At 46.8% G+C, this 24433-nt stretch overlaps 1 protein-coding gene across 1 annotated transcript in view; it reads right to left on the reverse strand.

Annotated features, from left to right (window-relative positions):
- Nucleotides 1-5295: 5295 nt before the first annotated feature.
- Nucleotides 5296-24433, reverse strand: part of CAPN13 (calpain 13) — an 83478-nt gene continuing 64340 nt past the window's right edge. Inside the window, exons 16-23 of the mRNA XM_060652057.3 lie at nt 22666-22723; nt 22495-22553; nt 20819-20887; nt 18880-18955; nt 16503-16631; nt 15449-15504; nt 14835-14892; nt 5296-7021 (exon numbers count right to left, since the gene is read on the reverse strand). Of these exons, the coding sequence (XP_060508040.3) occupies nt 14866-14892; nt 15449-15504; nt 16503-16631; nt 18880-18955; nt 20819-20887; nt 22495-22553; nt 22666-22723 (474 nt within the window). The 3' untranslated portion in view covers nt 5296-7021; nt 14835-14865. The remainder of the gene's footprint in view (nt 7022-14834; nt 14893-15448; nt 15505-16502; nt 16632-18879; nt 18956-20818; nt 20888-22494; nt 22554-22665; nt 22724-24433) is intronic.

The following is a 24433-nucleotide window of genomic DNA, read 5'->3' on the forward strand; positions in this document are numbered from 1 at the left end:
GGGAAAGATTAATAAGCCAAAGACCAAAAATTGGTGATAAGGGACATGGCTCAAGAGGTCGAGAGCCCAGCTCTTCCAGTATCAGAAATAAGGTGGGACTCAGGAAAGACCCAACCAAGCTCAACCTCTTTGTCCTCAGCTGTGCCAAAGTAGTGTGAACACCTGGGCCCGGTGGCGGGGGGGGGGGGGGGGGGGGGGGGGGGGGGGGTTGTCCTGAAGCCTCTGTACCAAATCCATTTCCTACTCTTTGTGGTTTGTGGAGTCAGTATATGGAGGAAAGTGTGTTAAAAAGAACCCATCTGCGTTGTTCTTTAGGGATATATGAACCCTATGGACCCCACCAATGGGGCAAGATTCTGGCACCCCAAATGGACAAAACCAGGTGAACTGCCCTGACCCCAAAAGAAAGCTCAACAAGGCTTCTTTCTGGCTGGTTTTGTTACTTTCCCCCACCCCAGCGGCTGGCAGTCAGGATGGAGACATCCTAGGCCTGAAACATCTGCGATCAATGGACCGGCTGTGTGGTCCTGTCTCGTGGCTGTGTGGAGGTGGGTGTGTGGCAGGACTGGGCATGATCACGTGGGTGGAACCCCAGGGCTCCGGTGGAGAAATCTGTCTGGGCTGTGCCTTTCCAGTAGGGACATCCTGCCCATTGTGTGGGCCTAAGATCCTTGGCTATATGCTATAAGTCACGGGGTCTCAGAGTCTCAGGGGACAAGGCAGCTGGAAGAAAGACATAAAGTCCAAACTCCTTGTTGGAAGAAACTGACTAAGAGCAGATGGAGAGATAGTTGCAAGACTGAGACTACAACCCAGGGCGCTTTACTCACGCCGGGGGTTACTATTTAGCGGTAGGGAGTAGGGTGCTTGGCAAGCGCTGAGTGGCAGACCTGGGCTGTGACTAGTGGGGATGGCCACTAGGTGTCACTGTCCCACCAGCAGCAGCGACCCACTGTGGCCCGATTCCACCTTCCAGGGGAATACCAATGCTAATGGCCAACCGTGGAGTAAAGAGGCTTTTGAATTTGGTCACAAACATTGTTGAGGAGCAGTGACTCCCAGGCCGAGGGAAGAGAGCACTGTTCAATTTGTTTCTCCAGAGAGTGGGTCCCAGTAAGAGCTGTCGCTGCCACAGCCTCCTTTTTCCTGGCTAATAGCTGCCCCTTAATGATGATTATGGATTAGAATCATTAGGACCGGGTCCTTTGAGTTTGTGATGTGGAAGGGACCTTAGAGAACTCCAACTTCAGCCTCTTCGTTTTAGAGAAGGAGACCCAGAGAGAGAAGGCCTGAACACACACACAGCTGGCTGGAGGCAGAACTGGGACTTGAGCCTTGAGCAGGACACTCCAGAGTCCTTGTCCAGTGCTCTGTCTGCTCCACCGTGCTCCCTTTCTTTGCATATTTTCACTCGTTTGTTCTCGTTAGCATGCATTGAGCACCTACTATATGCTGTTTTCTTTTTCTTGTGGCAGAACCAAATTGGATACTCTTAAAGATGTAAGATATCAGTGACCAAAGCAGGATGACCCAGATGGGGATCAGTTTCTTTTCCCTTGGTCCAGAGTATTTGCCAACATCATCGACTCTTTATGCAAAACACGGAGGAAAGGAGACCAGAATCGGAGGCAGACAGGTGATAGGACAGTTCCACGGATGTCGCAGCTCAGATGGTGCATGCTCCGGGTGGGTGGGCTGGAGGTGCTCCTTGAGAGGGAAGGGACCTTTGGAAGGTGGATGCTTCGAAGCTGCAACAACTGTGGCCGCCAGGGGGCAGTGTTTTATCACATCCTGCGTGGTCGCCGAGTGTTATTTTTCCCAGTGCTGAAGAAAGTAAATCTTTTAGGGGAATAGGGGGGTGTTTACAATAAGAGTCTAAGCGTGGAAAAGAGAAAGATATATCGTCTGGACTTGAAATGATCTCTCAAAGTCAGTGATTTCATCGTTCTGCCTGTCTCTGCTTTCACTCCAGCAGCTATATAATTGGCATAGCTGTAAAGCTGGAGAATTATGTCCTTGGGTCCAACCCCCTTTCCTTCAGCTCTTCTCCCGTGGTCCAGAGTTGTTCATAACCCTAGGAACTCTCTGGGGGCTTTGGGCGGTCTCAGAAAGAATGGTCTAGAATCTTGTTAGAGATGCCCCAGCCTGTGGGGCCTCAAGCCAGTCCCCCTGCCTCTCCTCTGTCCTCCGCCAGGCTGCAAAGTCAGGCCCAATCACCCGTTCTGCATCTGCCTTCTCAGACACAGCCATCACCTGCTTTGCGGCAGCCCAGGGCTGCTGTACTCGCCATTGACCATTCCACAGGGATATTAAGCACTTTTGGCTTGGCTTGGGGGATGGTTAATCAACAACCTTGTCAGAGTGATGGATTCTTCTAGGATTATTGCTTAATTAGCTTGTTTGAAGGGAAAAATAAAGCAGGACATCAGTCGTCTGGGGAGCTGGGAAAAGGGGGAGAAGGCAGCTGGGAGCGGGGAGGAAGGACTCCTGGAGATCCACCCGACAGCAGTGGAGTGTGGCTGGGGCAGTGCAGGTGGGAGGCGTTAAGCTGGGATTCATGGGGCATCTCAGGGCCACCCCGGCTGCATCGCTCAGTGGAGTCACAAAAGCAGTGACATCTGAAATGTCACCCAAAGACTACAGGCATCACTGGCATTCCAGTCACAAAAGCAGTGACATCTGAAATGCCACCCAAAGACTACAGGCATCACAGGCATTCCCAGGCCTAGCCCTAGACTTTCTGGATCAGAATCTTGGAAGCTGTTTGTAATGTTATCCCCAGTGATTTTGATGAGCAATGACGTTTGAGAGTTATAGGCCCAATATCGGTGTCGGGCAAGTCAACATTTTTGCTGGTAGTGGGTCTCCGATGACAGGGAGCCATCACCCACACCCCCGTCCACACCCATGGTCCATCTTCTTCTTTCTGTGATCTCCTGATCTGTCTTGTCCTCTGTCCCTCCCATCTTACTCATCTGTCTCTATTGTTCCCTTCCCAGGCCTCGTTTGTCTGCCCCACTGGAATCTTCCCTCTTCTTCTGGCTCTCCATATCATCTGCGTGTCTTTCCTTCTCTCGCCCTGTTTCTCTCTTTTCTGCTGGCACCTGACACTCCTTACATCCCCTTCTATATCCTCTCCTGTCTGGAAGGGACTGGAAGCCTGAGAACAGCCTTGCCAGGAGAGCTCCCGCCAATTGTAATGGGGTGGCAACTTCTTCTCTGCGCCTCAAGGATCTCATCTATAAAATAGCAAGGAGAGCCTGGCCTCCCTGCTTCCCTCATGGAGTGGCTGCCGCTGTAGAGCTTCTGAGAGTCTGGGGGTCAGGGGGCAGGTGAGGCCTCGTCATTTGTTCCTTGAGGTCCCTCACCCTTCCCCACCCTCTGCCTGGCACTGGCTGTGTTCCTTGCCCTCTGCCTCACTCCCAGGGACAACAGAGCCTGTTCCAGAACCACAGGTGAAGGCTGGCAGAGCCAGAGTGTCTCCAGTCCTGCTTTGGGGGATTTTCTTGACCTTGGCTGAAGGGTGAGGGGAACCCTGGGAAGGTACAGCCTGGGATTAAGATGCCTAGTCTGTCCTGTGCCAGGGCTAAGGATCAAGGCCCTTCCCTCCTATGGGGACATGAGGACAAAGTCTCCCCCTACCCCCACCTTCCAAGCAGAGAAGCCAGGTGTGCCCACAAGGCCCATGCAGAGCCTCCCTAGGCCCTCGGCCTCCAGTGCTTGTGTGGCTGTGAGAGTCAGCTTTTCAACTAATCAGCTGAGTAAACTCTGCCGTATATCCTGTTAGTTTAAAGAGAAAATGAGACTGGTTCTTGAGCAAAGCCTGTGAGGGATAAAACTACCATTTTGTGGACACCAATCCAGTGGGGCAGAGGCAGCATGGCCATACTGGGCTGCTCACCGCAACCCTAGGTCTGCAAAATTCCTTCCTTCTTGTCTCCCAGGGCCTCAGAAGACCCAGAAGAAGTCTGGGGCGACATGTAGTTGGGGCAGCAAAGTGCACAGGTGTGTTGGTTTTCCACCTGGACATTCAGGTGAAGTCCTGCAGGAGGTGGGCTCATTCATTCTTTTGGTCTCCAGCTCCCCATCCCCCCCCCTTTTTAAAGCAAAGTCTGTGTTGATCTGTTGGTACCAGTGTTTCACATGCAGAAAATCTTATGTAAGAGAGCAGTCTGACAGCCCAGCAGTCTGAGTCTTTAGGCATTAGCTCTGTCTACCTCCTAAGTCCATGCTGATAACTGTGGCCAACTATCCTGACTAAGCATAGGGCCTGGAGGTGAAATGCCCTGGTCCGAGGTTAGCTGTGTGGCTGTCTCTGCTGTACTACTGACATGATCATGAGCACTTTGCAACAGCCCCTGTAGGGTACAGCTTAGGTGGCTGTGCTTGTTCCTCATTCCAGGATGCATCCACTTCCAAATGCTGACTTTGTTCCTGAACATGGACGTTTGCAATGGCGTATCCCTGCCTCATTCCATCTGCCTTGGATGGTGTCTGTTCAGAAAGGTTACAACTCAGGAAGATCTCCACCCTCCTGTCCTCTTGAGTCCTATTTGTAGGACTCTCCCACTGGGGCATGCTTCCAGGAGTGCGTTCTCAAACTACAAATTCTCCTGAGTGGGGTATGGCCCTGTCACTCTCTGGAAACTCTTCTATGTTGTAATGGGCCATGATGTTTGGGAGACACCTTCATGGATAAAGAGGGAGGTAGGTACCTGCCTTGGTGGCTGGATTTCTCTTTCCCCATTTTTTTTAATCCACAATTATGATTCTACTTCTCACAGAGTCCAAGACCTTTGTAGAAACTGTGTTTTGTTTTGCCATTTGGCTGTGAAACAATCGGGATTCAGACAGTGGAAGTATGGTCATTCTGCGACATCCAGCAGACTTCTCCCTTATCACCCTCTGGACCCATGGGTGGGCAGACTGGCTCACTCTGGCTTTTCCTGGAAATGTATTGGACTGGAGGGAGGGGGGTGAGATGCCTCTTCCTCCCTTCTTTCCTACAGTGGAATGTCTCCTGCTTCATCTTCCAGAGCATCCCAGGCTGGAGTCCCGAAGTATCCAGAGGACCTGCTCTGTGACCTTGGGCTTACTAGAACCTGACCCAGCTGAGGCCCTGGCCCAGGCTCCTTGAAGGCAGCTTTGACTACGTTTCAGGGAAGGGCAGGTTTCAATGTGTCACCACCACAGAGGCAGCACCACCTGTTCCAATGAGAGCCAGGTTCTTGAGTGACTAATGGAAGCTTGTCCTAGAGAAAGACACAGACGCTCAAATGCAGAAGGCTAGGGGAGAGTAAAGAAGCTTTATCTTCCTTTGAGTGACCACAGATGCCTGGGCCTGTTCCCACAGATACTGTTTGGGACCACCCAACAACAGCAGAGAACCTGTACCACCTGCTGGTGAGGCTGGACCAGTTCCATTATACCCATGGCTCCCCAGTGGATGGGAATGTCTCCACCTCATTCTCCAAAATTCCTCGGAGGCCCCCTACCCACTTACTCTGCCCTTAGTCCGAACTGCAGCCCACTGGGTACCTGAGTGCCTGTGGCAGAGTGGAGGGAAAGGTGGGGAGATACTCTTCTGACTCCCTGGATGGGTTGGAAGGGCTGAGACAAGAAGCAGCTAGAATAAAAACAGCTCTGTCCTCTGTTCCAGCAGGATGCTGGTCTGATGGCTGTGGATTCTGGTACAAAAGTGACTTTTCTTAAGTGCCCATCTCTTGGATGAAAGAGTTCTTGCATGGACATTTTTTTTCCTACAGCTATAATCAGCTAACTTTCCTGGCCGTGTGGTAAAGAAGAAGCCTTGATTCTTCTTTTCTATCTCCTTCCTTTTCTCTTGAGTCTTAAATTCTTGTCTCTCAGTCTAGTTACTAGGTTGCTTATTTATTTTTTCATACAAGTCTAGCCTAATGTACACAGTTTAAAAATCCAAATAGTATAACAAGGTGTGAAGGAAAAACAGCAGTCCCCTGTCCCATTTGTGTCCTAAATTCCTCTCTGCAGACTCTTTCTTCTGATGCCTACCTCCATATTTCTAAGTGATATGCCTGCACAGTTATCCCTGGAATTGTCAATGTTAAATGCCACTGACTGCTTACGCTGGAAGATTGGGCTGGCATGCTTCTAACCTATTCCATACCTGCTTTTCTCCATTCGATTCCCAATATATTTATGTCACTTTTTGTTAAATCAATAGTCAATTTTTATTTTAATTATGGATGTACTGTTCACTGCTGACTGAAAAAAACTCTAGAATCACTTTTCCTTTTTTTCCTATAATTCTTTGTTCTTCCAGGAGTTAATAATTACCTCATTAAAAAAAATCTGCTTAATCTATGTCATTATTCTAACAATTCTTCCAAAACTTTCCAGCAAAATTTAAAAATCCTTCTGAGCACAATTTTATCCATGAATAAGTAATCAGATAAACTGCTGATTCCATATTTCCCAAAGATCACTCTTCTGGCTCCTTGCTGGTCACTCCCTCTCCCTCTCTGTGGGACTTCCCCAGTCAGTGAAGGGTTGTGTTCTGATTCATCTGCTTCCTGGATGCCAACTCTTCCTCCTTCTTGCCTTATGTCATTGGAGTACCCAAGTCATTTTTTCCAGCTGGATACAGTTCTCTTTAAGAGCCAGGTGTGGAGGCACCTGGGTGGCTTGGTTGGTTAAGCATCCAATTCTTGATTTTGACTCAGATCATGATCTCACAGTTCGTGAGCTCAAGCCCTACATTGGGCTTTGTGCTGACAGCGTGGAGCCTGCTTGGGATTCTCTCTCTCTCTCTCTCTCTCTCTCTCTCTCTCTCTGCCCGCTCATGGTGTCTCTTTCAAAATAAATAAATAAACTCAAAAAAAAAAGGCCAGATCTGGAAGGTTGGATACCCCAGGTTCTATAGTCATCTCCAGGTGTATGTTGGCCAAAGCAGGTAAGGAGTTTCACCTTGCTACAGGCAAATCCAGACTTCCATGTCTCAAAAAGAATGTCTTTGGTCTGCAGGATACAGGGGATGGATTTACTAGAATAGGAGAAAAATGTTGTTGGTAAATCAGCAGGATCGGGGCCATTGCCACTCACATTTCACTTTCATGCAGAGTAAGAGAAACTGACCCCTTGCACAGGACAGTTTACTTCCATGTAGTGGTAAATTGTTACAAATAATAATCTCCTTAGATTAAAGCACTTCACTACCATATTGAGGGTAAATAAACATGAATGTGGATGACATTAGCTAGACAAACTGTCAGCAGAGTGTGACTACAGTACATTAAAACTCTAGACTTGAAATCAATTACTATCAACGTAGCCTTAATTCTCCAAGCACCATATACCAATGCATTGAGTTTTCGTATTTTTTTTAAGTATGAATTTGATATTTTAAAACAATGTTAACACAAACATTGCCTGCAAGATGATAATGGGGGTACATGCTTTGTTCAAAAGAAAAAGAAATAGATATGACGTGAGGGGAGGAAGAGGAGTTGTCTGATTGCACATTTCTATATCCTAATTTACTAAGTCAGAGCACAGCAGATGGGTTGAAGATGAGAGAGAGAGAGGGGGAGGGTAACAGAAATGTCCCAATGGGGGTGCATGCCAGCTTGCCTGGTGGGTCCAAAGAGACTGATGAGGGGGCTTTAGTAACCCTAATCCCTGGGGAGAAGCTCACTTAGCTCCTCTGACAAGGCCTTCACTTGTTCCAGTGATAGCTTCATTGCTCAGAGGGCCAAATGCACAAGGAGAGGGAATTTTCCTTGTGTTGGATGTTGGCCAACAGTTAGAGTCTCTTTGCTAACCTGGGAGTGATGGAAATCCTGGAGGAAAGTAACTTTGACCTCATGGTAACAAACGAAGGGAATGTTGGGCAGAGTCGAAGTGTGCCCTGGACTCAGGAAAGCATATTTCAAATGGGTGAGAGGCTCAACAGGTCAGACAATAGCCTTTTATAAAAATATATATATATAGGTCATGATGTACTGGAGATTATAACAAGATAATGTTAATTATCTACTTTCTAGTAGTCCTGATGAGCAAGAAACTAGACAGATAGCTGGGAGTAGGAAGAACTGGGTTGAAGACAACATTTACAAAAGGTGGGACAAGAACAAATAAAGGAAGACACGAACCTGAAAGGGCATTTCTTTCAGTCATTTGGGAAGTTGTTATTGAGTAGTTTCTGTATGCCAGACTTTTGCTATGTGCTAAGGAGATAGCAGAAAAAAGACATATCTAAGCTGATAGTCCAGCAGGGAATACAGATATCAAGCAGGTAATTAAAGTGTGTCGAATAAGCAAACTACAAATAGAGGGGAACTTCCTCAGCTTGACAAATATTTAACATTATTCTTATTGACAAAAGACTAGGTATTTTCTCCCAAAATCAGGAACACCAAGCAGACAAGAGTGTCTGCTTTCTCCATCTTTAGTCAGGGTTGTACTAGAAATTCTAACCAAGACAATTAGATAAGTAAAATAAAAATGGCATCCAGATTGGGATGGAAGAAATAAAACAACTTGCAGGATTGCAGATGACATGATTTTGTATATATAAAATCCTAAGGAAGCCCTTAAAAGCAATTAGAATAAATGAGTTAAGCATGGTGGCAGAATATAAGATCAATATACAAAAATCAATTTTATTTCTATACACTAGCAATGAAAAATCTGAAAATTTAATAATTTATAATAGCATCAAAAATACAATACTTAGGGGCGCCTGGGTGGCTCAGTCAGTTAAGCGTCCGACTTCGGCTCAGGTCATGATCTCGCGGTCTGTGAGTTTGAGCCCCGCGTCGGGCTCTGTGCTGACTGCTCAGAGCCTGGAGCCTGTTTCAGATTCTGTGTCTCCCTCTCTCTCTGACCCTCCCCTGTTCATGCTCTGTCTCTCTCTGTCTCAAAAATAAATAAACGTTAAAAAAAATACAATACTTAGGGGGCACCTGGGTGGCTCAGTCAGTTAAGTGTCCAATGTCAGCTCAGGTCATGACCTTGCCATTCATGAGCTCGAGCCCTACGTCAGGCTCTGTGCTGACAGCTCAGAACCTGGGGCCCGCTTTGGATTCTATGTCTCCTTCTCTCTCTCTGCGCCTCCTCCACTTGCACTCTGTCTCTGTCTCTCTCAAAAATGAATAAACATTAAAAAAAAAATACAATACTTAGGAATAAATTTAACAAAAGAAGTGCAGGACTTTTACAGTGAAAACAATAAAACATTGCTGAAAGAAATTAAAGAAGATCTTAAAAAATGTTCATGGATCATGTTCCTGTTCATGGATCAAAAAGCTTTATATTGTGAAGTTGGCAATACTCCCAAACTGATCTACAGATTTATTCAATTGCTATCAAAATCCCAGCTGCCTTTTTTTTTTCTGACGAATTTGTCAGGCTGATGCCACAATTCATATGTAAACACAAGGACCCCAGAATTACCGAAGCGATGTTGAAAAAGAAAACAAAGTTAGAAGATGTAAGCTTTCTGATTTCAAAAGTTACTATAAAACTATAGTAATCAACACAGTGTGGTACTGGCATAAGGACATATAGATCACTGGGACAGAATTGAAAGTTCAGAAATAGATCCTTACATTATGATAAATTGACTTTTGAAAAGAGTGTCAAGATAATAAAATGAGGCAAAGAATAGTCTCTTCAACAAGTGGTCCTGGGGCAATTGGATATACACTTACAAAAGAATGAGCTTGGACTCCTACATCACCAAAATTATCTCAGAATGGATCGAAGACCTAAATGTAAAAGCTAAACTATACAACTTGTAGGAGAAAACTATAGGAGTAAATATTCATGATCTTAGATGAGGCAATGATTTCTTGTGTACAACACCAAAAGTTTAAGGGACACACACAAAAAGTAGGTATGCTGGGCTTCACTGAAATTAAAAACTTGTGTTCTATAAATGATATAGCCAAGAAACTTAATAGACAACCTGTAGAATGGAAAGAAATGTTTGCAAATCACATATGTGATAAGGAATTTGTAGCTAAGATTATAAATTCTTACAAGGGGGCAACAAAAAGTTAAATAAACCAATTTAAAAATGAACAAAGGATCTAAACAGACATTTCTCCAAAGAGGGTATACAAATGGGCAGTGAGCACTGAAAAGATTCTCATCACGAGCAGTCAAGGAACTGCAAACCAAAACCACAATGAGGTTATCACTTCACACTCTTTAGGATGGCTCTAATAAATATGACAGACAATAGTAACAGTGTTCACAAGGAGGTGGAGAAGTCGGATCTCTCATTCCCTGCTGGTGGGAATGTAAATGGTGCAGTGGCTTTGGAAAACAGTCCCTGAAAATGTAACATATAGAGTGACCATGTGACCCAGCAATTCCACTCCTAGGTATGCACACAAGCGAAATGAAAACATACATCCGTGCAAAGACCTGCATACAAACATTCATAGCAGAATTATCCACAACAGCCAGGAAGTAGAAACAACCTAAATGTCCATCAACTAATGAATGGATGAATAAAATATGGTGTATTTACAAAATGAAATCTTATTTGGCACCAAAAAGGAATGAAGGCTTGATACATACTGTCACATGAATGAAAGAAATCATTACATGACCACGGTTGCATGACTCCAATTATGTGAACTGTCCAGAATAGGCAAACCTATAGATTCAGAAAGCAGATTAGTGGTTTCCCAGGACTGGAGGAGTGGGGCAAAAATAGCAAGTGACTGCTAATGGGCATGAGGTTTCCTTTTGGGGTGACAAAAATATGTTCTAAAATTATATTGTGGCGATGGTTACATAGCTCTGTGACTATATTGAAAATCACTGGACTCTGTATCTTAAATAGATAAACTATATGGTGTGTAAGTTATATTTCAGTAAGCCCTAAAAAAAGTATGGAGTGGGCAACAACAACAATAAAGGGTTTGTTACGATTAAGGAAGTGTGATAGTGAGTAATATGAGAATCCAATGGGGTTAAGACACAAAAGGATCAGGAGTTATGTAACCCCAGGGCCGAGTAGACAGTAGGGGCAAAGGGTGTGAGGTTGACAAAAAAAAGAAATATCGGAGGAAATAAGGTAATGCTGGTCTGATGGGAGGAGAATGAAGGAAGGAGGAGAGACACAAGGTATGGTTAGATAGGCGGGCAGGGGTCAGATGATGCAGGCCATGTTCATGACTTTAGACTTTTCCTAAATAGCAATAGCAATCGGAAGACATTGAAGTGTTTCAACCTGGAAAGTGCAATGATCGGATGCACATTTTATTTTTATTTAGTATTATCATATTTTTAGTTTTAAAGAGAGAAGGAGAACCAGCAGGAGAACCAGAGAGAGAGAAAACCCTAAGCAGCGTCCATGCGCAGCATGAAGTCCAGTGTGGGACTCAATCCCACAACCCTGGGATCATGACCTGAGCCAAAATCAAGAGTCAGACACTTAACTGACTAAGCCACCCAAATGCCTGTGGATGTGCATTTTAAAAAGTGGGCCTAGACTGCAGGAAATTGACTTGAGGGGAGTAGGTGGGTATAGGAAAATCAGAGGGAGCCGAGGCAAAAGTCAGGGCGAGAGATGATGTCTGAAAAATCCAAATGGAATAGTTTGAGGGGAAAGTGGGAGGTGAGGATGTGGAGACATCTTGTATGAAGTTTGGTTGTAAAGGGAGGAGAGAAATGGAGTTGTAGCTGGAAGGGAATATGAGATGGAGAAAGTTTAAAAGATAAGCATGTTTCAGTGGGAATTGGAAGACTCCAGGAGAGAGATTCAGAATATGGAGGAGAGAATTCATTCAATCAGGCCCTTGTGAAGGGGGAAGTTAATGAGATCCAGAACATCCTCAGAGGCATATGCCCTCTAGCATAACAGGAGGAAAGTGGGAGATGGTGACAGATGAAAGTGAGTTTGTGGATTTGGAGGCAGAACTTCTTCATCCTCTTACCTCCAATCCTGCACAGCAACCCAGGAGCCAAGAGTGAGTAGATATACTTTAAGAATATGACATCAGAGGGCAGCGCTTAATGAGGAAAATGGGAACACTCTCAGGGATGATGATAAGTGTTAATGAAAGAGACTGAAACACACATAACCATGTATCTTATACTTCCTTCTTACATAATGTTCAGAACAGGAAGTGTAGAAAAAAGTTAAGAGGGAATTGGGATCCTGTACAGGAGAAAGGATAATGAGAACTGTCCAGTTATTTCAAAAGTTCAAGTGTTAGGTCCTGCATGCTGAATTAGCTTAAAGACAATTGAAGAATCATTCCTGACATTAGAAATCATGCAGATTGGAATAGGAATCAAGCAGATTGGAAACGGGAAATATTCAAATGTCCTATTTTTAAAAAGGAATGAAAGGGGAAGTCAAGAAAATGCAGGTGAATCTAATTAACTTTGATCTCTGCAATGTTTGTTAACTTGTACTCATTAAGCAGCACCAAGAGTTCATCAGGAAATATTTATGCTAAAATATTAAATATTATTTTTTTATGGAGACAGGATCTGCCTCTTGACTTTAAGGTGCACAATTGGGAGATTAAACAAAAGCTGTTTACAAAAATAATAGGGACCCCAAAGGTGCTGATCACAAGACCTGATCACAAGACCTCTACATAGCAGAATTGTGTATTTCAAAGGGACACTGGCATTTAGAAAATGGTCACCAATAGGTATCAGATAAGAATCAACAGGGATGAGTAAGGAGAGACCTCAGTGAGGCAGCAGAGCTATCTTCAAGTATGAGAAGGTCTTGCGTGTTCAGTCTTTTTTCTATGGTGGTCCAGAATAGAACTTGAAGCATGGGTGGAAAGTTCCAGAGAAGTAGACTGTTGCCCCTCAATAAAGAATACTTAAAACCTGGAGCTGTCCAATGATGGGGAGCACAAAATGTTGAGCACCCCAGTCCTGGAAGATTCTAGCAGACTGTTGGGGCTACAGTAGGGTGGGGTGTGGACTATGTGACTCTAGGGCCTGTTCCTTGAAAATAAACATGTAGAAGAAACGTGACATGGGCATTAATTTTTTAGCACACTCATGCTAGAAATATAGATGCTGATGCCTACAGATATCTGAATAGCTGCAAAGCAAGGCAGTGGTAGATCTCAGGCTGAACCCAACTCTCGACTCCCCAAGTCTGATCATTTCTATTGCTTCACACATTAGCCTTTCCTGTGATGAGTGATTGCCATTTCTCTTTGGAATTTCAAACGACAAATTCCAGAATGAAACTGGACCACTATTATACACCACATACAAAAGTCAACTAAAAATGGATTAAAGACTTGAATATAAGACCCGAAACCACAAAACTCCTGGAAGAAAACATCAGGGGTGAACTCCTTGACATGGATCTTGGCAATGGCTTTTTGGATTTGACACCAAAAGCAAAATCAACAAAAGCAAAAATAATCAGGTAGCACTACAGCATACCAGAAAGCTTCTGCACAGGCAAAGAAAACCATCAACAAAATGAAAAGGAAACCTGCCAAATGGGAGACAATATTTGCAAATCATATATCCAATAAGGGGTTAATGTCCAAAATATACAAAAAACTCATACAACTCAACAGACAAATAAACAATAATCCAATTAAAAGTGAGCAGAGAGGATCTGAATAGACATTATTCCAAAGAAGACATAAAAATGGCTAACAGGTACTTGAACAGGTGTGGAACATCATTAGTCATCAGGGAAGTGCAAATCCAAACCACAATGAGAGATCACCTCACACCTGTTAGAATGGCTATTACAGAAAAGACAAGAGCTTACATGTGTTTGTGAGGATGTGGAGAAAATGAAACCCTTGTGCCCTGTTGGTGGGAATGTAAATTGGTGCAGCCACTGTGGAAAACAGTATGGAGTTTCCCCCCAAAATTTACAACAGAACTATCATATCATCCAGCAACTGCTTTGGGGTATTTATCTGAAGGAAACAAAAACACTAACTGAAAAAGATATTTGCACCTCATGTTCACTGCAGCATTATTTGTAACAGCCAAGACATGGAAACCACCTAAGTGTCCAACAATAGATGGATGGATAAAGAAAAGGTGTTTTATATACAAAGGAATATTAGTCATGGAAAAGAAGGAAATCCTGCCATCTGTGACAACATGGATGGACCTTGAGGGCATTATGCTAAGTGAAATAAGTCAGAGAAAGACAAATATTGTATGATCTTACTTATATGTGGAATCTAGAAACAAAACTCATAGGTACGGAGATTGATGGTTGCCAGAAGTGAGGGTGGGGGTGGGGGGCAAAATGGATGAAGGTGATCCAAAGGTACAAAGTTCCAGTTATAAGACAAAGAAGTCCTGGGGATGTAATATACAGCATGTGACTACAGTTAACAACACTGTATTGCGTGTGTATTTGAAAGTTGCTAACAGCGTAAACTGTAAAAGTTTTCCTCACAAGGAAAGAGTTGTAACTATGTGTAGCGATGGATGTTAATTAAACTTATTGTGGTAATCACTTCATAATATATACATATATGAAATCATTATATTGCACACCTAAAACTAATACATTGTTAAATGTCAATTATATCTCAATAAAAAATAAATTAACAAATAACAATTCTAAATCCCTCACTCATGACTTTCAGGCCACATGCTTTCATGAATGTCCACTGCTCGTTCCATGCATGGCTTGAGGGAAACCTGCAGCATTAGCCTTGAAATTCAGGGGCGCTGTGCAGTTGAGCCCTGACCCACACAAATAAGGGCTCTGTAATCTCTGGGGAGGTTGTTCCCAGGAAGAGAGTCTTGGGTACAGTTCCTGCAGGAAAAGAGGAACTGTGCTCCTAGAAGGAAATGATTCTAAAGCTGCCACGTCTTACCTGGACTCTGGGGTCTGCTTTACTCCTTGCTTCAATTGTACATGACCAGGTTCATCCACTGAGAAATAAGCATCATTGTTATGACATAACTTTACATTTGTCAGCAAATGGTACCCTTCCCTCTTGAAAGATCTCAGTGTAGTCTCATAAAACTTTTCCAGCTAATTTGAACCCCTTAAGAGACCTCAACCTGCCCATAACAGCATATATTTTGCTACTCTCTGAGTAGCTAAGCAGTGAGAGGGATAGCGGAGGTTGGCCAGCTGGCTGGGCCAGGAGGCTCTTTCTAAAGCTCAATGGGAGTGAGTTTAATGTACAGTGAGCTCAGCAGGTGTTCTTAAGTTCCCTCTTGGATTTATGACTCCCACATAATCCTCTGCTTTATTAAGCTATTGGGAAAAAAATAAAATCTGTCTGCCAAGATCCTAAAGCAGCCTTGGCAGCCAGTAATATATAAAGGCAGTAATTGGAGGTGGGGGGGGGGGGTGGGTGGCAGCTTGGCTGGCCTTGGACAGACTATCCAGTATCCGCAGGGAGAAAAATGCCCCCTGGAATCAGGAAAGGAGGGGTGGCCTGGGGCTGTGCCCTGTGTCTGGGAGGGGAATGTACCTCACCTCCATTTTTGTCAGGTAGAGTCCTTTTCCGTCATTGGAGAGGTTCTGGAAAGTCTCTAAAGAGGAGGAGAGGAATCAAGACAGGCCAAGGGAGATAAAAGCAAATATGGTGATTCCGCATACTCTTTCACTCTCCACAGTATGCCTGGCCTCCCTCCTGGTCTCTTCCCAGCAAACCTCACTCTGTGGGACAGCCCAGGGCCCATCTCTTCAGAAAAGCTCTCTGTCACTGCTTTGGCCCACATGCACCTCTCCCTCTTCTAGTGCCCTTGCACTTTGCACTCTTCTACACACGGCCAAGGGGATGTGTGGGCCCGTCTTATAAAGTACTCCACATGCAAAGTTTGGGGAATCTCCCTTGTCCAACTGAGAATTCTCTGGAGGCTTATGCCTCAGCCTTCTCTTCCGTACTCCCAGAGCTCTGTTCCCTCAGTCTTTATTAACCACCCAGCTCAGAGATGGGGGTTTACAGAGGTGCTCATGCCAGGGATAGTGAGGATTAGGATGAGGCCAGACCCCACTTCTACCCCAACCACAAGTCTCGAGCTATAGTATGGCTTGGGATTTCACATAGGATTTCATTATAAAAAAGTGTCCAAATGTTTGACCCACATAGTCGAATTTCTAGAGCCTTGGGAATGCTTTCCTGCCCCCACTTATCTACTTATTAATTCCTTCATCAGAGACCCCAGTCATTCATCACAAAACTACATAGTAGGTTTAAACTGTAAACACCACAGAGAAGAGACACAGTGATTAAATGAACTTCCCGAAAGAGACACTAAATAGGGTGATGAAGAAATGAGAGACCTACGACAGAGGAATGTACTGGACAGAACGGGTAAGGATGCAGGGTACCCAAATTGATTACACCGTTCCACAGGCTAATGCTGTTTCTGCCTCTCGGAGCAAGGGCTCTTCACGCAAGATGCCAACCACCCCACTACGGAGGCCTTCCCTGGGCCTGGAGCAGGAGGGCATTCCTGGTCCTCTCCTGTGGTTTTTTTTTTGGTCATTGTGAAGGTCTCCAGGATGTCCCCCAGGTGACACTTACTTGCCATGGCTTCAAGTCGCAACAGGAAGCAGACCAGGCTGGGGAAGCTGACCCTGCCACTGTGATCACTGTACCGGAGGGTCATGAGATCCAGAAGCTCATTGCTGACGGAGGTCCCTGCAAGGAACTCTGGGCCATGGGGTGGGCTAGTGAGCGGGAGGAGGCTGGAGCAGGTCTGGTCTTCTGACGTGTAAAGTCTGAAAAACCTGCTCAGAATGGTGGCCTTCTACCACTGTTTCCTACTCAGCCTGGCTCAGGGGTCAGTTCACTCCACTTTGTACTTTTTTTTTTTTTAATGTTTATTTATTTTTGAGAGTGAGAGACAAAGCATGAGTGGGGAGAAGCAGAGAGAGAGAGAGGGAGACACAGTATTTGAAGCAGGTTCTAGGCTCCGAGTTGTCAGCACAGAGCCCAACATGGGGCTTGAACTCATGAACCATGAGATCATGACCTGAGCCAAAGTCAGACACTCAACCGACTGAGCCACCCAGGGGCCCCATTCCACTTTGTATTTTTATGGTTCTATGGTTGCTTCCTTCTTGTTGGTTGCTGGGTCCCAATGACATTGTTCTGGAGTTTGGCCAGTTACCAACTCAAGATACTCAAGACACTGACTGCGCTGGGGACAATCATCTGCTAATTCCCATGTGAAATGGGAGCTTCCAGGACACCCAGAGTTTGCTCCCAGCCCTGCCTCTGTCAGGCCTCTCTCTGGGTGACTTTATAAAACAGCCTTGTTCCCTAACCCCATGACTGTGTGTGGGTCTTACAGGTGGGTGCTGCTAGTGTGAGCAAATGTGGTTCCTGGAAGTGAGAGGTTCAGTCCTAAGTTGGATGACCAGGAAAGAGGCTGGTCCTCAGAGGGGAGACCACAGTCAGAAGGTGGCCACGGGCAGGCAAGGTAGAGGTGCCTTGCTGTCCTGCATGTCTGGTTATGAGTTCTAGGAGGCACCAACCACCTAGCAGACAAGAGCAGACTAGCAAATGGCCATGGCTGCAAGCTTTGGTGGGCCAGCAGAACCTCGCAAGCCAAACCATCCATCAAGGGGATGAGCCTGGTGGCCTGTGGGTCCCATGCACCAGAGACATTTGGTTTCTCTAGCAGAATTAATAAAATGTGAATTTGAATGCCTTTAGATAGGATATGTACTCTCCAACTTGCCACATTCAAAATCACCCTCTTTTCTTATGGTTAGCTCCAGTGCCCTTTTCAGTTATCTGCTTGGTCCTTGAAGACTTTTTAATTGGATTCCAACTATTCTCTATCTTTCTCCCTTTTATTATTCTGGAGTCATTAGTGTGGTCTCCTATGGGATTTCATTTTTCCGTAGCTATTCAAGGGTTCTCGAAGCGTAGCCCCCAGATCAAGAGCATCAGCCTCACCTAGGAGCCTTCCAGAAAGACAAATTCTTCAGCCCCACCCAAGCTCTCCTGAATCAGAAACTTTGGGTGAGGGATAAGGCTCATCAATCTGTGCTTTAACAAGCTTCCAAAGAGTTCCACGTTTGAGAACCGCTGCTGTCTACTATGAAGAATTAAGAGAAGGACAGATGCTAAGACATAAATATGCTTCTTCCTGCTCTCCAGGCTGGGAGTCACCGGAGGAAGAACCACAGAGTCCCTCTTTCCCTGGCATTTACCTGGGGGAATCTGATCTTACGTTTTCCCAAGGAAGGTGGCAGTTTCTGGACTTAACCTTTTTGTGATCCATTTCCTCCACTGGTACAAGGCAGATAATGACTCCTGATCACAGAGTAGTTGGGACAATCAAATGTGATGACGTGAGTGCAGGTTCTCCCTGAACTCTGAAGCTCTTAGGCATCTACGGTATGCTTATCATCATCCGAGGGCTCAGAGTGCTTGCACTCTTGAAGCAGACAGGTGTCATTTGATTTCATTTTGCTCCAAACCTTCTGTGAGGACAGTACATCCACATGCTCATGGGTGTTTAACCCTGACAGCCAGATGTTGACATGGAAGTGTCTCTAAGGCAACCTTGAGTTTTGGTAGGGTATCAATCACGCAGGGTTATTTCCCTACAGTAAGAGTTGTTCTGGGATACAAGGCAGTTGGGAAAGTTGACTGGCACATGGGAACTCAAGTTGGGGAAGACGGAGACTGAGTCCTGAGCCTGGAGGCCCACAGATGCCGGTGTAAACCAGGACAGAGAACCTGTTGCTCTGTTTTCTCCTGACTGTCGGCACTGGTCTTGCCTACAAGCAGGCTAAGGGTGTGCACGCCTCTCTCTCTCTCTCTCTCTCTCTCTCTCTCTCTCTCTCTCTCTCTCTCTCCTTCCCTCCACCCACACACACATGCACACACACCCCACCATCACTGCTACCCCAATCATGACACCCCCAAGGGGCCCCTGCTTTACCCGCATCCTTTATAGCCTTCCACAAATCCACACTCAGGAAAACTCCGGAACGTTTCTGGATGTTCTGGAAAACACTCTGATTTGGGAAAAGAAGCAAGAAGTCCATGTCAGTGCCCTTGCCCACCTTAAAGAGGATGTCCTGGGCAGAGAGAGTTCTCAGAAATCCCTTTTGCATCCCTGGAGGCATAAACCTTGAGTGGATCCAGCTCAGAGGCAGCTCAGCTGAGGATGGGGGGAGAGGCAGGAATAGGCTCCATCCGGTGAAGTCGATCACACTGGCCGCCAGCTGCAGGGCCATGGGTTCCTCTCCCAGGCCTGTGCCTTCCTCTCTTCCGACCTCCTGTCTTTCCTTCCTCACCTCCTAGACTGGGCTCCTGACACGTGGCAGCTTGCTGCACTCCAGAGGCTCAGAGTTCGCTAAAGACTTTGCATAGGGTGGTGGTGAAGATTTGGCAACTGAACCACTGGGTTTAAATCCTGGCTTGACTATTTACCAGCTGTGTAACCTTGGGAAAGTTAATCTTTCCAGGCCTCAGTTTCCCACCCCCCTCCCCCCTGCAGCACCGTGCAAATTACATTACCTGCCTCATGGGGACTGTAGCTCAGGGTCAGTGAACAAATCTGTATGGAGCACTTAGGAGAGCGCCTTGCACAGCAGTGAGCACTGTGTGGTGGGTAGGCGAGGACTGTAACTTGGGTCCTAGCGCAGCTGCAGGAGGTAGTGACTCTAAGCCTTCATCTCTGTGCAGGGCAGCTCTCCATGCACCCGGGACTTTGCTGCCTCTCCCTAACTCTCCCCGGAGCCCCGATCAGCATCGCACTTCCCAGATGAGGAAACAGGCGCCTGGGCAGGTGACTTCCAGGGAGTAAACATGCAAGCGCCACGCGACTGAACTTGGGCTCCTGGTCTGGGACCTGTGCTCAGCTGCCCACAGGAGCTGTTCTGAGGCAAAATACCCCCAGCCCGTGTGCGAGTGACTGAGGCCGACTGGGGCAACAATCACTGTGAAATAGCAGCCTGAGAACATTTTCGGGCCTTCTTTGACTTTTGGTGAGTATGGAGCAACTCTCAAATGGGATTCGCTTGCTCATTTGGTCATGAGTTCGGTCACTGGTTCAGCAGTTTTGAGCGCCTGCTGTGTACTAGACACTAAGAAAGGCATTGGAGGAAGCCGATGACTATGAAGGGGCCCCTGCCCTATGATCTAATGGGGGGACACATCAGCCATTCCAGTGTCCTCAGAAAAGCCAAATGACTCCAAGCCAGGGATTAGGCGACACATCCTGGTATAGCCACATGAGAATGCTTCATCGTATTATTGTAGATTCGGGTGTTAGGAGCTGAGGGGGAAGCACCCAGGCCTGGAGGAGGCAGGCAAGGCCTCAGGGGAAACGACTCTTGCGGCTGGACAATCAGTGTGGTAGATATCGGCCAGGCTCTACGTCACACACCTGGGGTCTGAAAAGAGCGAGTGGGATGAGTACAAGGGCTTCTCCTGGACCCCAAAGTAGGGTCTCAGCTAAAGGGGCTTGCATACAGCTCTGATGAGTTCAGACCTCATCCTGAGAACAACGCTGAGGCCACAGGCCACATCTGTGATGTTGTCATATCTGGCACGTGGATGGGAGGGGAATGAGATGAATTAGTGCACCGGGGGAGTGTCTCAGGGGCCTGGGGAGGACGAGGAGGGCAAAGTGGGCTGGTGGCTTTACTAGAGTCCATGGTGACCCTTCTCTTCTCCAACCTCCTAGAACATTCCTCACCCTGCCACTTGCTCAAGCATTGCCTTCTAGTAGTGCATGTATGTCTCCCTGAAATGTGACCCTTCTTGAGGGCAGGCCTGGTGAGTTCCTCCTCTTTCATGCTCCTAAACCCTGTGGGGGTCAGGCACCCAGCAGATATTTGCTAAACTGGACAAAAAGAGAACATTGCCGGTACCTGGCACTGGACGAGACGGCTCCACAGCCTTGAAAACTCCTCTTGCTCAAGCCTCCCATTCACTTTGAGCTGGTGGGGAGTTAAGAGTTAACCATGCAGCATGCAGGGAGCAGAGGCCCTGCCGACAGAGCCGACAGAGCCGGGAGCCGTTCTATCCATCAACCAGTCCAGTGTCATCTGGACATGGCCCCACAGCAGCCGGCTCCCACTGTGTCTGAAAGGGACCTGGCTTAGCTTTAATTTACAAAGGAAAATGGACAATCAGAGGGAGAAAGAAGCCCTGAGGAAAGGAGGTCAATATCACTTGCATCCAGGGGAAGAGAAAGCCCTGAACACAGCCTGTACCGGGAGGGGTGGGGCCCCTGGCAGGGGGGAGTGGGAAGGAGCATGAGGGGTCATTGCAACGCCTGCAGCAGCACGAAAGGCAAGTGCGCATAGACACAAATGGCATTAGAGCCAGACCCGGTCACCCCGTAAGATGGGTTTAATGAGAGCTAATGCGAGGAAAAGAATCCGACTCTGAGTTGCTGCAGGGGAGCGGGGGGGGTGGTGGGAGGAAGGGCAGAACAGACCTGTCTGTTTTGCAGGGGTTTGGCAGACCCAACCTCCCCCAGGGCCACTGGCCCCAGGCTGTGGGGTGCCGTGGGCCACTTTCATTAATCAGTGGGGTTTAGGCAGTGTCTCCCAGTGATTCCAAACCATAGCCAGCAGAGACAGGGCCTGATTTATGACTTCATCAAGAGGCCCTCTTGTTCGACAATGGCCGGCCTCCCATTCCCAATCCGGCCTTGTTAACAGTGAAGAAGTGGGGGTCGGCTACACTCCAGGGGGCCGTGTACACAGAGGGATGAGCCTCAGAGCAGCAGCTGGGGGGCATGCCCATGGGGGGCTAGTCTCTCCTGACTGGATGGGGCAGCAGGGGAGAAATAGCTCATCGGAGGGAGAAGTCAGGACAGTAGTCAGGAGACCTGGGTTTAATTCCCAGTCCGGCCACTGGTGTCCCTGGAACCCGAGCACGTCTCTGGAGTGCTCTAGCCCCAGCTTCCACAGCTTCAGCTGCAGTCTGGTAGCAATCAAGGGGTATGGCTGCTGTGTAGATCAAGGCATTTTCTCCAAGTTTCAGGGGTTGCTATCTTCACTTAATGGGGACTTGGTGAATAAGGAACTTAATGAAGACTTGACCAGTGGCAAGGGGAAGGGCAGAAGGAAAATAGCCCCCTTGGTGTTACAGGGAGGCAGTGTAGAATGGTGTTAGGACATGGATTCCGGAGGCTGAAAACTCTTCAAACACAGGCACAAATTCTGACTGGCTGTGTGATTACTTAACAAATTACTTAACCTCTTTGAATTCCTTCTCTTTACTTCTTATATCATGGGGGCTTTTTGCAAGAACCACAAGGAAAGTCCATATACCAGTACTGTTCTTGGTGTGCCATAGAGACTTGATAGATGGTAACTACTGTCATGGTTGCTATGCTTGTTCTGGAGAGTCAGTGCATTGGTATAGAATCCACAGAAGCCCAGACTCTCTGGTGAGCCCTTAGAACCAAAGAAGAGAAAACACTGAAAGTAAAAAGGTTCCTAACATCTGAATTAGACCCCTGGGGAAGCCCGCAGAGCAGATGGGCTCTTAAAGTTGCAAGAGGAGCCGGGGTGTGGGGGGCTGCAAAGGATACATCCATCAGGGCCACGATGCTCCGGCACTCATCCAAAGAGAAGGTGTCCCCTGGAGTTCCTGGGGGGCAGAGAACAGGAAGTATGGAAATGTCAGGGGTGGGGAGTGACACCAGACTGGCTCAGCAGTGGGCATGAGGTTGGGGCCAGCAATCCTGTGGGTCTGACCTTACCTCTCAGGAGCTCTTGGTTGAGAAGGCTCTGAAGCTGGGTTGCATCAATGTCCAGCCCCTGATCCAAACAAGAGAGGAATACAGGAGTCCCATCCATGCTCAGGAGCTGAGGGGCATACCTGCCTTATTCTGGAAAAGCACTCAGATTTCTAAGCCCTTGCTTCCCACCCAGTGCCCACCTACCTCTGCCATGAAGCCTTTCTCGATCGCTACAGGCCATGGTGATACCCCTCCCCTGAACATCTGTAGTGCTCATCACTCCTAACGTTGGGTACCATGTGTGGGTCACCTTGCATTTATCTCTTCATTTATTATGGGGCCGGACAGCAGTGGTTCTTTCCTTTCTGCCTTACCTGGCACTTAGGAGCCCCTCAGGAGGAGTATTGTTGAATGAATCAACTCAGCCCTGAAGGTGTGTTTCCCCATCTGCCTCCAGGAAGGGATAGAGAGAAAATATGACTAGCGAGTGTGTGAGCATAAGTGTGAACGTGAGTGTGTGTGTGTGTGGTAAGAAGAGATGAAAGTGCCAGAAATCTAGGCTAAGACAAGCCGCTCTAATTGAGCACATTACTTAGCATTAGTTTTCCTAGCTACTGAAGCAAAAAGGAAGACATGGTTTTCCTTGGATTAAAAACGGGAAGCAGTGGAGGCTGAGGGGAGAGAAACTTTTCCCAGCCGGAACTTCTGAAGTTGTTAACTGCATTCGATTTTCTCCTAGGGACATTGAGCAGCTTTATGGGCGGTGTCTTCCATGATGATTCTATAGAGAAGCAGAGCCGTGCTGTGCATGGCCATTTCTTACGCGTAGGCTGGTAAAAGCTGAGGGGGTGATGTCACATCACATCAGCACCCTGGGAAAGCTTTACATGGGGGAGGGAGCCGGAGTGAGGTCCCTCAGCTGCTGGCTTTGCAGAGTGGTACTGGGTCAGGTGGAGGAAAGTGTCTCATTGGGTTCTTCCGAGAACCAGCACCCTGTAGATGACAGGCATGCTGTCTCCAGGGATGGCCTCACCACTCAACTGAAAGCAAAAGCAGTCCCACGGCCTGTCCTCATGGGAGAATCCCTCATAATGCCCCCAAGAAAAACACCCTAACAGTGTTTGAAACTGGCTCTCAGTCATCCCTCCAACATCTCATTGACTGGGTTATGTCAGCAAAGTCAGCATTGTGTGCCCACTAGCAACAGAGTTCTTTCCTCAAAAGAATCATGGCATGCACTTGCAGACCAGTTGGTAAGGAAACTTACCATTACATGGAATGTAAGTTACCAACTAGAATGTAAGTAGCTTTGTGACATGGATGATGTCTCCTTCCTACTGCACGTCCCTCTATCCTAGGACAGCTTGTGATTTGGACTCTGCACCCAAGAACCACCAAAATGTTTGAGGAGATGAGGAATAGAGATGAAGGCTGCCTTAAGCAAATTCCAAAACAATTGCACATTTTCCTCCACCACTTCGATGTAGGATTCCTGAGGAGCTGATGCCAAATCTTTGTGTGGTGCTTAGAATGTCCTAGGTATTTTGTCTATGTTTGCCAATTGAATAAATGGTGGATAGATGGACATCACCTAACTCAGAGGCTGAGAGGTCCTTACTTTCTGGCAGGCAGACTTGGGTTACAGTACCATCACCACTATCATGGCTGATGAAGGTAGATCATGGTAGTGGTAGCAGTGGTAGGAAGTCACTGTGTTCGCTTGAAACTAAACAGATAGAAAGAGATCAGGAGAGAGGACTCAGGGAGTGCATGGACAAACATTTTGCTT

This window comes from Panthera onca, chromosome A3 (genome assembly GCF_046562875.1).
Source record: "Panthera onca isolate mPanOnc1 chromosome A3, mPanOnc1 haplotype 2, whole genome shotgun sequence".
NCBI lineage: Eukaryota > Metazoa > Chordata > Mammalia > Carnivora > Felidae > Panthera > Panthera onca.